Source organism: Labeo rohita, unplaced genomic scaffold, assembly GCF_022985175.1.
Source record: "Labeo rohita strain BAU-BD-2019 unplaced genomic scaffold, IGBB_LRoh.1.0 scaffold_1422, whole genome shotgun sequence".
In the NCBI taxonomy this organism is placed as follows: Eukaryota; Metazoa; Chordata; class Actinopteri; order Cypriniformes; family Cyprinidae; genus Labeo; species Labeo rohita.
This window is the reverse complement of record NW_026127585.1, coordinates 1-16,406: the sequence shown is the minus strand read 5'-3', so window position 1 is coordinate 16,406 and position 16,406 is coordinate 1. Positions and strand designations below refer to the sequence as shown.

Sequence of the window (16,406 nt, the reverse complement as noted above, 5' to 3'; positions counted from 1 at the left end):
TTATACGATAAATAAATAAATAAATAAATAAATAAATATGATTTTATAGTCATAAACACAAGCATGCTTTGTATGTCTTATACAATACAAATCCATTTTATGTCTGGGAAACTAATGTATTATTGTTAAGCACGTCATAAACATCTATTCGTGAACAGAGTATATGGCAGTAGTTTTATCTAAACAATCTTAGACTATTATTCAGTGCTACAGTGTAAACACTATTTCTTTTATATTGCGTCATTTTTTTTTTATAGAACATTAAAAACAGCCTGCTGTCGTCAAACATTTCGATGCAATGAAATGAAACATACTTAATAACGTTTCACTTGATTGCACGTAGTCAGGAATTATAGTTTGGAAAAAATCTAACTACTAAAATGTGTACAAGTTATATCACAGTAACACAATAACTAAGGTAAGTAGGCTAATAAAAGAAAGACTTACTCTTTCGGTGGATCTCGCTGTGCGTCGCATCGCGCTCTTCCTCTGAGAAATATATAAATCTTACTCCTCACAGAGCGTCTTCTTCCAGTAACAAGACGCAAGTAGCCGAGATGAGCAATGAAGTGAAGCTCCCGCTTTGTTTACGTTGATGTGGGCGGTTCGCCGCTTGCGCCTCCACGTGGCTGATTATAATAACAAACCGAAAGCAGCTCGTGGGCTTGATCAAATTAAAAATAATTAGGCCGGACGAGAAAGACTGGACATGGGGTTGGTTTCATACAGATTACTTTAACACATGATATTTGTTTTACTCCATTTAAAAGTAGACATATCAGGCTTTCTATAGACATCTGTCTCATGTCTCTGTGTGGAGTATTCGCTGAGTTTTAGTCCATTTTATTGAGGCATTTCTTAATGACGATCACAGAGAACAGCGCGGCAGACTGCATACCCTGTTTGTTTGCTTTATTTCACAAAACCACAGAGTGTTGTTGTTATTATGAGTGTACACAAATACACAGATGACTTTCCTGCCAGTGAACACTCATGAGATCAATAACACTATTACAAAAACCAGATACAGATGTATAAATCAGCAATTAACTTTTGAGAAAAAAAAAAAAAATCATTTTACCACTGTAAAGTAATCTTATGGTAAATAAAGTATTGTATATGAATTGTATATTAATTTGGTATGCCACAATACCATAATACAGTCCAGAACAACAACAATAATAATAATTTAGCATTCTCTGCACATTTGTCCAAATTTCATTACATTATACAGTACTATAGTAGTTCCTTGGTCTCCTGACACAAGACTATCTCTAGGCAGTCATTTCTCAGTTCTCACACGTACATGTGCTACAGTTTTCTGTACATACAGTAGTGAAATTTCCATAATCATAAATGGTACTATATACTGTAAATGTACTGTATGTGTTAAGTATTTCCATGTTGATTCGTTCATTTCTCTCCTCTCTCCGTTGTTAGCATGTAGAGATTCTGATTGGTGTGTCATCAGTTTTGCTAATTAACAGTTCCTAATTAACATGTTGCTAATTAACATGCATTTTAACATAGTTTAACTCATTGTTAAACTTTTTGAGAAAAGTGTCTTTGTTTTGAGAACTGAATGAATGGTTCGGGAAAATGTGCCTACTAAAATCAGTTACATTGTTAATTGCGAAAACTGCAATATGACTAGATTACCTCTGCTATCAGTTTCCGTGATTGGCATCTTCTTATTGATTTCATGTTAATGTTTCGTCAGATTTGGCATAAAGCCCTATATCTATGCTTAAAGTGGAGCGAGCAGTCGGAGAATTGGATCACCAATAACGCGATGAATCTCAGACATATCCGGACGGGATTAGATTTCTCAAAGGACGAGTTAGCCAAGAAGCAGTAATTATTATCTGATTTATGAAGAAATGTAAAAACAATTTGTTAATGAACTGGGCCGCGCTTGTGTTTTCAAAAAGAACTCGAAAAGAACCGGTTCATAAGAGTCATTTATTAATGAAGCGACTACACAGGGTGCGCTGCGTGCGCGTGCAACCATCGTGAACAGTTTATTGAAAGACATGTTTTTGCCATTATTTTTCCTTAAACTGTCATCGCTGCTGCTGAAAAGTAGGATATGAAACACTGCTTATATTTGTATTTTATTCTGTGATAATTCTGGGGTGGCAGGTGGGGTGTCAGTTGCCACCCTAAGAACCAAACCCCGGTAAATCCGCCCTTGTATTCATTACATGCAAAGTGAAACATTTTAAAAGTTTTTTTGTTATAATTTTGATGATTAGAGCGTACAGCTCATGAAAGTCAAAAATCCAGTATCTCAAAATATTAGAATATTTACATTTGAGTCTCGTTAAATGTCCATCCCTACAGTATAAATTGCAGGTATCTGTTGTTCTTTGAAACCACAATAATAGGGAAGATTTTAGCACCTGCCTACAGTGCAAAAAACAAAAAAACAAAAACAAAAACAACAACAACAAAAACAAACAAACAAACAAACAAAAACTTTCAAGTGGTTTGCTGACCATGATATTACTGTGCTTTATTGGCCAGCCAACATGCCTGACCTGAACCCCATTGAGAATCTATAGGATATTTTCAAGATTAAGATAAGAAACAGTCGATCCAACAATATACAGACGAGCTAAAGGTTCAATAGTGCCTCAGCAGTGCCACAGGCTGATCGCTTCCATGCCACTCCTTACTCATGCTGTCATTTGTGCTAGGAGCAAGTCATTTGCTGTAATTTGTGCTGCTGACCAAGTACTGAATGTATAAATTAACATACTTATTTGAAATACTTAGCAGGGATTCTCAACCGGTGAGAAGTCGTGCTTTCTCTGCACGCACGCGCAAACCTCTCTCTCTCTAACTGTGTCTGCTCTGTTTAATGAGCGGCAGAAGAGCAGCGGTTTCAGTTCGAAAGAGAATATTCTGTTGCTTCTAACTATTTTACATGAAAGTGTAAAGCCGAAATCATAGCACACACTGTAAAAAAAAATCCGTAAAATGTACGGTAAAAAACCGGCAGCTGTGGTTACCAGAGTTTTACTGTAAAAGTTACGGTAGCAACGTTTAACATTTTACGGTTTTCACTTAAATTTACAGGTAAATACTGTAATTTCATGAACTGATATAATGTTAATTTACGAACTTATTGAAGTACTGAAATCTGTTTTGTACCTTTGTAATACACTGATAACCACCAAAAGCAGGTGGTGATGAGAAAGTCGCATGATGAACGAAAGCTCATCGCAAACAGCTTTTAAATATTAACATACATAGAAGATGCACAGTGTCTTTCACACAATCACTAAACACCATCATGGTAACACACATGAAACTGAAATAATGCCATAAACATTAATTTAACAACATTAGATGTAACATACAACCCTATTGTACAAAACTAAGTAAAAACTAAGAAGAAAGAGTTATTTCAACAAAAAAACCATCAAATAAAAAAAAAATGTAACACAGGGAATTCTGGGAATGTCAATTTATGGTTATTCACTGTAAATTTTACAGTCTTTTACTGTTAACCATTTAACATGTTTTTACTGTAGCATTTTTACAGTTTTTTACTGTTAAATTCACCGGCATTTTTTACAGTGCAGCCATGGTCTTAATTTTATGTGTATTTGATTTTATTAAAGAATGTCATGATTACACATCAGGATTTTAGTATAGATTAATATCTTCATTTTGAAAAGCTGGTAATGTAGTCTTAATGGGCCGCGTTTCAGTCAATATTTCATATTCATCCCATTGTCTGATGACAGAAACAGTAAAATATATCAGTATAATTATGAAATATATCTATGAAAACCATTTTATTGACAATTTGGCTGCATTTACATGCAGTATGTGAGCCCAGAGAGGCAAGACAATAGCACGCACTGACGCTATGAATATGCTATGTACCATATGACGTCATCTAGCGACATTTGGCGACCTTTTAAGCTGGGTTTAGCTACTTTCCATTGAAAGAAGTTACACTGGCTGCGTCGAGTCCCATGGTACTCCCGCAGGAGTGTAGGACTCTACTCCTTCTCTTGGCTGCATGAAACAAACGTGCGCGTTCCTAATGTATGACACTCTTGTATATAAGAGTTGTATATTAGGCATGCATAAGTCCGCTATTGATTCACAAACTATTTGCGCTTTCGAGGCTCAGATCCCTAGTATTTTTGCGTGAAATTTCAAATCATTTGCATAGTTGTCAAAATGAATGTCTTGTGAGTGTTTTATAATGGATGCTCACCCATAGAGAACGATCTTGTAGGGCGTAGTGGTGTTTATGCACAAATGAGCAACAGCATTAACAGATTTAGAGTATATTTGCTGTATTTTTCATTTGTATGTTTTGTTTTATAATGGATACAAACGGTAGATATGTCAGTCCAGTTCAAATGGACAGGTTTAGTGAGTGGTCTTTTGGCATTTCCCTGTTGTCCTGTTTGGCAGGTTCACTTACTTAAGAAAAAGTACCCTGAAGTTGTGAAGAATGTCTGAATTAAAGAATTCAGGAGCTTTAAATCTGTATATGTTAAAATGTTAGAACTGAGCAGAGGGTTTTCTTTTAAGTTACAGGGGGCCTTGCAAAACTGACCGGAGAAGGAGGGGGGCCCCAGCGTAAAAAAGGTTGAGAACCCCTGCTTTAAAGAACTTGAACTTTTCTGTTTTGCAAATCCATTCTTTTGATTGATCTTAGGAAATATGTCAGACGGACATGATGATTCATGAGTGATGGGTTTTTAGTGATAAGGGATCTGATTTTGAATGTTTAGCTGTATAGTCAAGAAATCACAATGCCAGAGTGGCCTAAATATAGCATGGTAAAGAGTTACATGGTAACTCAGTGAAGAGTACAACAGTGACTCAACTCTCACAATGTAAATTATACCTGTGGATGAAGATTGTGAAGACTCTCATGTAAAACTGAAATCAGAGCTGGTGGACTTGATTAGTTTAGGTTTCCATAATAAAAAATACATGTCATTCAGGCCACTATGGCTAGTTTATATCTCCTCATGTCAGCGTAATAGTAACACAAAGACGTCTAAGTTTATCACATGCCAGCACAAGGTCATCACATCATATTTGAGCACACACAGTTATAAATACATGACTATAATAGCAGAACAGCTTACACATATTCCACTCTCCTGCAGGCCTCCATACACACAGGCAAACACATGATCATAATAGTAGAATAACTTAATACACAAATGGCCATATTCACTTTGATCATACTTGATTCATTAATATTTTGATGAATAAAAATCTTCTACATGATCATTACAAAAAGTGTGCATCAAATACACTGAACACGGAAGCTCAAACTAGTTTCTCCAGGATTTAGTGTGTAAATAAATCATAAATCTTTACGCATTGGAAGCTTAGCAGCTATGTTAAATATTGCAGTTTAGATGCTTTCATTATGATATACTGACTAGGTTTACAAAAGTGTATTAAAGTGACAGCATATCTAACTTTGGGAAATAAAGCTTGCATCTTTCCAGCTGTATTCACCGGCACCTGTGATGTTACACTGGCCTTGTGCTGAAATAAACATTACTAAATGTACTTGCACACCAAGGCAGAGCAGATCAAGTGCTGTCAGATGGTTTCATTTGATTATACTGGTTGGGTTTACAAACGTTTATAAAGTTTATAAAATCGACAGCATATTTTGAGATATGTAATTGTGTATATTTTTGAGGATTATATTGCAAGTGTGTTGAAAATAACACAACAGCTGAATATCAAACCTAACAGTAAATGTCCACTATATAGCGGCAAAGCTCAGTGCCACTGACAGAATGCCTTTGCTTTGGGCTGTGCCTGTGGTGTATTTAATCTAGGTTTATTTCAGCCCACAGCACATATAAACATCAAATACATACAATTACAGAATGAAAGATGCATGCTGGGGTGGACTGGGGCCGAAAAGTGACCGTGGACTTTTTGGCACAGAGCAGCCCGCCACACCTGGTCTGCAACACACCACACCATAAATGACTGGCAGATTTGTCTTTCCTGGTGTATATGGCAAATGGTAAATCATTTTAAATAATTTTTACTCATCTCTTTTACATAGAGAGACAGTTTAATATCACTAAGTTAAATATCTTCCATAATAGTCCAGTCCATATGACACAATGCTCCGGTATGGCCTAGAGGACTTGGAATATTTGTTCTTTTGCCAGAGCTTGACATCTCCTTTCATTTTATAGAATGAAAGGAGATGTCAATTCATTTTAAAGGAGATATCCTTTCATTTTATAGAATAGAGCTCCAAATGTCGAAAAGAGTATAAAATTATTTTGATGATAATAAATACAATAAACAGTAATACTGTGTTCTATTCATCATTTTAGCTTTGCAGTAGCTATGCACCCTTGATGCACAGGCAAGCTCTGCAGAAGACATTTATTCAACAGTCAAAGTGGCATTTTGTCATGAAAATGTGGACTCAAAGGAAGACCATGAGGGTTTAAGGTGTGCGATTTGGGACAGGGCTTGTGTACACAACAGGGTTACAGTACACTTGAATTATTATTATTATTATTTCTTATAATCAAAGTAATCAAATACAACTTTAGAATTAGAATCAGAATCAAAAAGGGATTTTATTGCGAAGCATGTTTACACACACAAAGAATTTGTCTTTATAACAAGAGCTTTGAGATGCAGTACAAGGAACATACGCAGACATTATTTAAGGTAATAAAATTAAATGAAATAACGCTAATAATAAAGATAATAAATATAAATATAGAGGGAGTTATGCAAATGTGCTCTATATAGATGAACAGTTTTGAGAAGTTTTGTATAGATGTGGAATATGGCCTGAGGGAAAAAGCTGTTCTTGTGTCAGGCTGTTTTTGGGCACCAGCCACAGAGAAACAGTTCAAAGAGGAAGTGGGCTGGGTGTGATAAAGGAAGGAAATATAACCTCTGCTGTTTTTTTTTGCAATAGAGTCGATGTGATTGTCCTGAGAGATGGTGGTGCCAGCTCAAACCATACTAAACCTTTTCAAAACATACCTAACCAGCATATTCTTTTTTTTTTTTTTTTTTTTTTTTTTTCTCAACAGCGAAGGTCCAGTGATATCCTTCAGGTAGGCCAAGACCAGTCATTAATCACAATAGCTTTCATAAATGTTATCATCAGATTTGTCTACCACACTTTTATTTTCTGTATCATTCACGTTGACATAGTACTCTTCAGAGTCATCAGGATTATTATAATCCTGTTTAGAATGATTAGAGTCCATATTTTTATAAACATCTTCAGAGTCATCATGATCCATGTTTTTACGAAGTTTTACATTTTCATAATCAGCCTCATCATTTTCTTTATTTTTGTTATCATGGGATGCACCTGCATATGTGTTAGCTGCACCTATAGACATTGCATAAAGAGAGACATAAATGCATGAAAATTATGCGAGAAGAAATGTCTTAGGATAAAAAAGTTAAAAATAAAATAGAAGACATCAACTGACTTATTTTATAAAATTCATCACTGTTACCTTTAGTAAAAGAGCACTTTGAATGAGTTTCCTTGTTCCTTTGCTTTTGTCTTCTCTTCAGCAGGAGAATGATTATGAGAACAGACAATAAGAGCAGCACAGCTGACACTGCAGCACCAATGACAGGAAGCAGCGAGGCTGAGAGAGAAACGTGTTTAAGTTAAACTTTCTTTACCAGCAGTCCAGCTTGTTTTTGGACTTTTACACAGTACCTGTGATAGTGATGAGCAGCAGTTCAGAGGCAGATGAACAGAAGGAGCGTGAGGAGACACTGACTTCATAAACACAACTGTATGTTCCCTCATGTGAATAATCTGCCTCAGGAAAGGAGAAGGAGGAGGAATGATTGACAGCTGACTCACTCCTGGTGATGTTTGACCCTCTGAGCAGGTGAAAAGAGCCTCCAGGATACTGAGATTCAGTGGAACAGATGATAGTGAAACTGTGGCCCCTGGTGATCACTGGCCCCTGAGACCCCACAACAAACTGTCCATCAGGAGCACTGTGGGAAATGCTGGGCTGCTGCAAGTTCACTATAGAGAAGAATCACAAGATGAATACATTGATATGTTTACTCTTCTTTAAATAAATAAAGATGACCTTAAGAAATGCATCTTTTTGCGATCACAATTTTAATCCACAGCCATTTTACAAAATGTCTCAATTGCTAAAAAAGCATCATTGCAAAATGAGTTAACTTATACGTTACTAAAGCATGTAATCTATGATATAGACAATGAGTCAAAAACAAACACAGTCGCCTACAGTGATGATAGAAGTGTTGCTATATGGTGACTTGATGTTGTTTTGGTAGGAGTAACAACAGCTGTAGTTGCCCTGATGTGAAATATCAACATTATGGTTGAAAGTTACACTAGATACATGTCTCTGGGAGGATACAGATAAACCGTTTCCGAAGAGCTGGAATGCAGCATTAGCATTTCATCTTGGTTTAGGTTAATTAAAAAATCCTAATTAAAATATTAAACCTATGCGTTTATTTGAAGTGGCGATATGGCATCTGTGATTAGAGAGTACATGTCTAAGTCACCATCTTAATGAGCTTTTCTCAGTATTCCCTGCTGAAAAAACAACAAAAACAACAACAACAACAACAACAAAAAACAGCTTACGCCAGCCTAGGCTGGTTGGCTGGTCTTAGCTGGTTTAAGCTTGAAGTAGCTGGTCTGCCAGCCTGGCTAGGCTGGTTTTAGCTGGTTGTTCCAGCTGGTCTCCCAGCCTGGTCAGCCAAGGAAGTGGCCAAAACCCCTCCAAAACCAGCCTGCTGACCAGCTATAACCAGCCTGGATGACCAGGTAAAACCAGACAACCATCTTAGGCTGGTTTTAGCTTTTTTTTTTTTTTTTTTCTTTTTCAGCAGAGTTATTCATGAGAAAGAACTCTTATGACCCAATCACGGCGCAGGTTTTGGGGATGTATTTAATGTGCTGATGTTGTTTATTTGTTAAAGGTCTCAAAGTGTAAAAAGGGGCTTATTACAAAAGAAAATTAAGATTCTACAGGTTTGTGCTTATAAGAAGTAATAAAACATAATTCAAGTAAAGTTTAAAAGGTAACTCTATTAATGTGAAAGACTTTCTTATGCAAAGATAAATGATTCATTGATTCATTCAGTTTATATTCTGAAGTTAAGGTTTTGTATATTGCATTATACACTGTAATTTACAATTATTTATTTTCTTGTTTGAAATTGAAATCATTTTGAATTTTAGTTTAAAGTGGTTTAAACGATACAATTTTGGATACAATATTGACGTCTGTATTTTGAACATTCTGATTTCCTACACAGTTCATACAGTTATTAACTTTTATTTATTTATTTATTTATTTTTTACAGTTATTAAATGACTATTCACATTTAAACATATAGTAGCATACATTTACACAGACTAATGTCTAATACTTATGTCTAATTTAAGCTCATTAGCTGCATATATTCTACAAGATATCTCAACATGTCTGACACATGCACAGAGGCTATTAGTAAACATGTCAAATCACCTGCACTACTTGAAATTACAGATTCCAAACCTGTAGAGGTAGGAGGGCTGAGAAGAAGTGAAAGAGTCAGAACTCTAATGGAAAAGGGAAGAGAACTTTAAGAAATAATGTTAAAGGGTGTACAACAGTGGTAAAGAATGATCTATGAGAAATGGAAGTATCATGCAAGACTAAGCAAGGAAATATTGTTGGATGAAGCTTCCCAAGACAAGCTGCATGAGCTAATTGAGAACATAGAAAGCAGCTGTTCTGAGTTGAAGGCCAGTTATGAAGAGCTATGTCGAGTGCAGACTCCTGAACAAGACCTGTTAAGCAGGACTGATGCATGCATATCGCTTTCAAGATTCATTGTTAGAAGAGCACAAAGGCAACGTGAAGGGCATGCAGCAGATGAAGAGGAAGAATCTTGGCCTGATGTTGGATCGATCTTGGACTCAACAGGCTCCTTATCAAGACCACTGTCTCATCAATCAAAATGCAGTTCAACCCATTCTAGCATCCACTCCGTCAAAAGAAACAAAGCTGTGGCTAAAGCTGCTGCATCTCAGGACGTTTTGGCAGTGTTGGAGGAACAAGAAAGGGAAGCATCAGAACTTCAAAGGCTAGAGGTTGAAGGTAGACTGCGTTTAGCACAATTTGAATTTAAGGGCCTGGCTAGACAATAAGCAATGTGGGACAAGTTAAGAATGCTTGAACGTTTAAAAGAAGTGAAGAAGCTGAATGCTGCTAGAGCTCGAGTAAAGGTCTATGATCAAGTGGAAGGAAATTTTAATGCGATTGATTCGCTGTATGATGCTGAATCAGCTGGACACCTTCAAGTTCCTACTTTCACAAGTCCTCCTTTTATCCCTCAGTCTCTGCCAGCCAAGCCCCAAGTGTTCCAAGCCTCAAGTCCTCAATTCACTCCTCAATCCTTACCAGTTACAAGTCAATTTCATAATGCCCAAACTCTGCAACAGGAATGTCAAACTCCTTCAGCGTCAATGCTTATCAGCTTCAATTGCAAAACCGCTTTGATTTGGTCAGCGCATTAGCAGAAGCTATGAGTACCAACCGTCTTCTAATGCCAGAGCCTGCATTGTTTACTGGAGACCCTCCAGTATGGGGGGTGTGGGAAACGGGAAACCAAACCATTCAACCAAAGACACTGTACACAAACGTGGTACAAAGCACCATCTCATCATGCATCTTTTGTAAAAGAACAGGTCATGTCCTAAGTAAGTGTAGAAAGTTTATTGAGAAGACAGATCAAAATTGTGTCAAGTTTGTACATTCAGAATGAATTTGCTTCGGATGTTTGCAGACTGGTCATCATTCAAAAAGATGTGATAATAAGAGCACATGTGAGAAGAGTCAGAAAATACATCCTATGTGTTTGCATGAAGACAAGTTCAAAGAAGTATCAAGGTATCAAAGGCCTAACCATTCTAAAGAAGGTAAAAGTTCAAAGGAAAAAAACGAAGACAGAGAAATAGCTGCAGCAGCAAATACCAATGCAGTCTACGAAGTGGACTCAATGCACAAACGTCTACAATCATAGCACTCTGGGTCTCATCAACCAAACAGCAAGATCAAGAAGTCCTTGTTTATGCTCTCTTAGACACAAGAAGTGACACAAATGGTGCCTGCAGTGAAGCCATCATTTGAACTAAAGAAAGAAGTTTGTTTGCCGGACTCTTGTTAAGGAAGTAATTTCAACAATAATTAAAGGGGTCCTATTGTGCTTTTTCACTTTTGGAATTTTAGTCAGTGTGGTGTATATGTTTGGGCATAAAAAAGACCTACAAAGTAGCAAATCTCAAATCTCTAGTCTACTCCAAAGGGAGATATTTCGTTTTTAAAAAATCCCTTTTCAAGAACTATAACGAACGGCTCCTTTGGACTACAGCGTTTGTTTTCCAGATGTTATGATGTCACAACGCAACCCATTATAATGTCATTAAAATAAATCCCGCCTACGGAAATGGGAATGGTTGGGGGGTGGGTAGAGATGAGATGGGGGATTAGCCTAACTTTAGCAATGCAGCACGAAGAGCAGCTACTGAGAGGCTTCAACGAGCTGTACACGGAACTTGCTGCTTTGACAAGGGACGTGGCAGTACTGAAACACTGTCTAAGCTGTTCGCCAATCGCAAGGCAGACACACCTAGTCTACCACATAACAAACAATGTGCAGTTCAACTGAAAGAGACAAACTGGCTGAAAGGACCTAAATTTCTGTGGCAGAGAGATCTTTCACATGAATAGAAAATGGTGGGAGAAGTAGAAATGACCGACCCTGAGCTTCGCAAGGCCCACATTCACACAATCAAGATAAAAGAAGTGAATTCAATAGTAAACCGCTTGACTAAATTTTCTGACTGGTCTCAAGTAGTGAGGGACGTTGCCAGGCTGATGAGGTTTGTAAGAGAATTCAAGGGAGCTCAACCAAGAACAACTGAAACAACCAGTCTTAAAGAAAGTAAGGAAGCAGAAATCATTGTCATCAAAGTAGTACAAGAAAAGGCCTGAAGATTCGCTGAAGATTATCAAAGGATCACACTCCAAAAGGATGACACCCTGAACAAGTGCAACATGTTACGTCAGTTAAATACTTTCTTGGACAAATATGGTGTCCTCAGGGTGGTGGAAGGTTATCGCAATCAAGCTTGCATTATGTCATAAAGCATCCTGCAATACTTCTAAAGAAGTCTCATTTGTGAGCCTGTCTCATCAAACATCGGATGTGTGGTTTCTTCACACATCTACGAGTGTGTATAATGTAGAAGATACAGAAGAACTACAGAGGTTCAAAAAATGTCAGATCTGCCAGAAAAAAGAACTAAGGCATCCCCTCCCTTACATACTGTGGCATAGATTGTTTCAGCCCCTTCATTGTAAAGGTGGGAAGAAAGAAATTAAAATGATATGGATTACTGTTTACTTGCTTGTGCTCTAGAGCTGCAGACAAAGAGACATTAGACGACCTGACAACAGATGCTTTGAACTTTGAATGTTCATAGCGATCAGAGGACCTGTATGCCAACTGAGATGTGATCAGTGAACAAATTTCATGGGCGCTAGAAGAGAGTTTTTGGAGTTGGTCAAGGGATAGGATCAAAACGTCTTTGAGCGATCCGTTGCGAATTTAATGTAAATGTAAATGTGTTGTAATGTGATGTAAATTCATTTGGTATACTTTAAAACATAAGGCGTGAGAATGCATCAATTTAACAGAAATGGTGTGCTTGTTAGTCCCCCCAATGAACTGATGATTAGTGGATGCATCACAAGGCTCTGCAAAGTTAAAATATGTTTAAGTTTAAAACAAGTCAAAAGGACAGTAAAGAAGATAAACACAAAGAAAACTCTTTTCATGACAAGCAGCCAACAAGGTATTCACTTGTTCAGTATATTGAACGACTGTGTGATGTATAATTTCTGATGTGCTTGTACTATGCTTATTTACAAATATAGTTCTCATGGAGGTGTTAAGGCGTTACGGCGTTAAGCCATCAAAGGCGCAAAACATAAAAAGAAAACAACCCCAAGAATAAAACGCCCGTTCTAAAGAACCAACCTGTGTCTGTGTTGTGGTGAAGAGAGCTACAATTATTATATTATAATAATTAGCAACATATATACACTGTGTGCATAATTATTAGGCACGCTAATATTTTGGTCATATTTTTTTTACCAAGCACATTTTACCAATTCCAAACCACATCAATCTTAATAACTACTATTAATTTTGTATTTAATCATTTATACATGATATATATTTGTCCATGAAGGCTGGAAGTGAAGAACTCCTTATATTCAGGTGTGCGTAATTATTAGGCACGTTTTCTTTTACATATAAAAAAGCCAAAAAAGAGATTTAACCCAGGCTGAAAAGTCAAAAATTATTAAATGCCATGAGAAGAATGCAATACTAATGCAATACCAGAATTTGCAAAGTTAAGGCATGACCATTGGACAGAGAAATGCTCGTTGGGTCAGCACGGTGACAAAAAAAAAAAACAGTGGAGAAGAAAAGACACGTTAACTGCAAAAGAATTAAGAATTAAAGTAAAGAATTAGCTTTGAAACCATCAGGAACCATTTAGTCTCCAGCACCACCATTTTCCAGAGCTGCAACCTACCTGGAGTCTTCAGAAGTTCAATGTGTCAGGTTCTCAGAGACTTTTCTTGGGTGAAAAATCCTAAAAAATGACCCTCATTTGAAGAGAATAACATGCTGAAGTGTTGTGAAATACATGAGGAATGTTTTCTATGGGCTTTATAGACAGATAAGTTGAGAGTGACTTTTGAAGGACCAGCATCAAATCCTCTTATACCACTCTTTCAAGAATTTATCTTCCAAAATCTGGCAGTAAGTTTTGGGAGTTCATTTTAGTCCATCTCTGCAAGTCAGACTTTTCAGGATAGGAGATAGACTAAACATGAACTCCCAAAATGTACTGCTAGATTCTGGAAGACAAATTCTTGAATCAGAAGTACAAGAGGATGTGGTGCTGGTCCTTGAAGAGTCACTCTCAACTTATCTGTCTAAAAAGCCTATAAAAAAAACTGTCTTCATGTATTTCTTAACACTTCGGAATGTTATTCTTATTAAGTGAGGGTCATTTTTTAGGTTTTTTTTCTCAAGCAAAGTCTCTGAGAACCTGACACATAGAACTTCTGAAGACTCCAGGTAGGTTGCAGCTCTGGAAAATGGTGGTGCTGGAGACTAAATGGTTCCTGATGGTTTCACAGCTAATTCCTTACTTTAATTCTTAATTCTTTTGCAGTTAACGTGTCTTTTCTTCTCCACCGTTTTTTTTTCTCACCGTGCTGACCAAACAAGCATTTCTCTGTCCACTGGTCATGCCTTAACTTTGCAAATTCTAGTATTGCATTAGTTTTGCATCCTTCTCTTGGGCATTTAATAATTTTTGACTTTTCAGTCTGGGTTAAATCTCTTTTTTGGCTTATTGATATGTAAAAGAAAATGTGCCTAATAATTATGCACACCTGAATATAAGGAGTTTTTCACTTCCAGCTTTCATGGACAAATATATATCATGTATAAATGATTAAATACAAAATTAATAGTAGTTATTAAGATTGATGTGGTTTAGAATTGGTAAAATGTGCTTGGTAAAAAAAAATATGACCAGAATATCAACATGCCTAATAATTATGCACACAGTGTACATACATTTACATACACATATACACACACTGGCATTTATGGTTTGTGGTTGATAAGTACCTGTGATAGTGATGAGCAGCAGTTGAGAGGCAGAAGAACGGAAGGAGCGTGAGGAGACACTGACTTCATAAACACAACTGTAGTTTCCCTCATGTGAATAATCTGCCTCAGGAAAGGAGAAGGAGGAGGAGTGATTGACAGCTGACTCACTCCTGGTGATGATTGAGCCTCTGAACAGGTGAAAAGAGCCTCCAGGATACTGAGATTCAGTGGAACAGATGATAGTGAAACTGTGGCCCCTGGTGATCACTGGCCCCTGAGACCCCACGACAAACTGTCCATCAGGAGCACTGTGGGAAATGCTGGGCTGCTGCAAGTCCACTAAAGAGAAGAATTCACAAGAAGAATACATTTATATGGTTACTTTTCTTTAAATAAATAAAGATAATGTTAAGAGATGCATCTTTTTGAAATTAAAATTTTAATCCACAGCCATTTTTCAATGTCACAATTGCAAAAAAGGCATCATTACATGAGTTCACTTATACGTTACTAATGCGTGTAATCTATGATGTAGGCAATAAGACTAAACTGAACACACTCACCCACAGTGATATTAACAGTGTTGCTCAAAAGTGACTTGATGTTGTTTTGGTAGGAGTATTGACAGCTGTAGCTGCCTTGATGTGAGACGTCTATATTGTGGTTGAAAGTCACACTAGATACATGTGTCTGGGAGGATACAGATAAACCATTTCTGAAGAGCTGGAATTCAGCATTAACATTGCATCTTGGTTTAGGTGTTGTGCATCTGAACTGGATATTTTCTCCACGAGAAACAACAGCATTGGTGGAGGTCAGGGAAAGGGTCGGCATCTGCAGCTCACCTGGAAAAGAAATATGTATTTATTTTAAATACTTTATTAAGACATAATGTAATATAAGCATGACATTCATTAAGCTAAATGTAATTTCTGTTGGTAATTTCTCCCCAAAACAATGTGTGAATATGCTAAAGATTTGACTTACCTGAACAAACAACACCAGCATCTTTACCGTGATTACAGTTATGTTTTCTTAATCCATGATGTGAACATTGTGTGAGGGTTCCTTCACTTCCTGAGCATTCAACATCATCCAGCCAGATCGATCCACTGCCTTGACCAAAAGCGGCTCTGTGAGGTGCACTGATGGCTGATCCACACTGTAACTGTCTGCACACCACAGCAGCATCATTCATGTCCCAGTCATCATCACACACGGTTCCCCACTGGCCATTATAACAGATCTCCACTCTTCCACAGCATGAGTCAGAACCACTGACCAATCTCAGATCTAAAAGATTACATTAATGAAAGCACAATGAGATTAAAATCTTGTTATTCTGACATATTGCAAGTATTTGTACTTGATAATGTGTTTGACACTGTTAGGAGCCAAGGACAAAAGTGCATAGCTGTTATTGTTTTTATACATTTTCTTCTACTATTATTATATTATATTATAATAATTAGCAACAAATATACACACATGTACATATATACACACATACACACACTGGCATCGTTTGTGGTTGATAAGTACCTGTGATAGTGATGAGCAGCAGTTCAGAGGCAGATGAACGGAAGGAGCGTGAGGAGACACTGACTTCATAAACACAACTGTAGTTTCCCTCATGTGAATAATCTGCCTCA

General features: G+C 37.1%; 1 protein-coding gene across 1 annotated transcript; it reads right to left on the bottom strand.

Moving 5' to 3' along the window:
- Nucleotides 1-6,583: 6,583 nt before the first annotated feature.
- On the bottom strand, nucleotides 6,584-16,397 carry LOC127158267 (uncharacterized). The gene is made up of 7 exons (XM_051101443.1): nucleotides 16,297-16,397; nucleotides 15,742-16,047; nucleotides 15,318-15,599; nucleotides 14,773-15,093; nucleotides 7,727-8,047; nucleotides 7,515-7,652; nucleotides 6,584-7,384 (listed from the first exon to the last, which is right to left on the bottom strand). The coding sequence occupies exons 2-7, from the start codon at nucleotides 15,950-15,952 to the stop codon at nucleotides 7,119-7,121; spliced, it is 1,539 nt and encodes a 512-aa protein (XP_050957400.1). The 5' UTR covers nucleotides 15,953-16,047; nucleotides 16,297-16,397; the 3' UTR covers nucleotides 6,584-7,118.
- Between the last annotated feature and the right edge of the window lie 9 nt (nucleotides 16,398-16,406).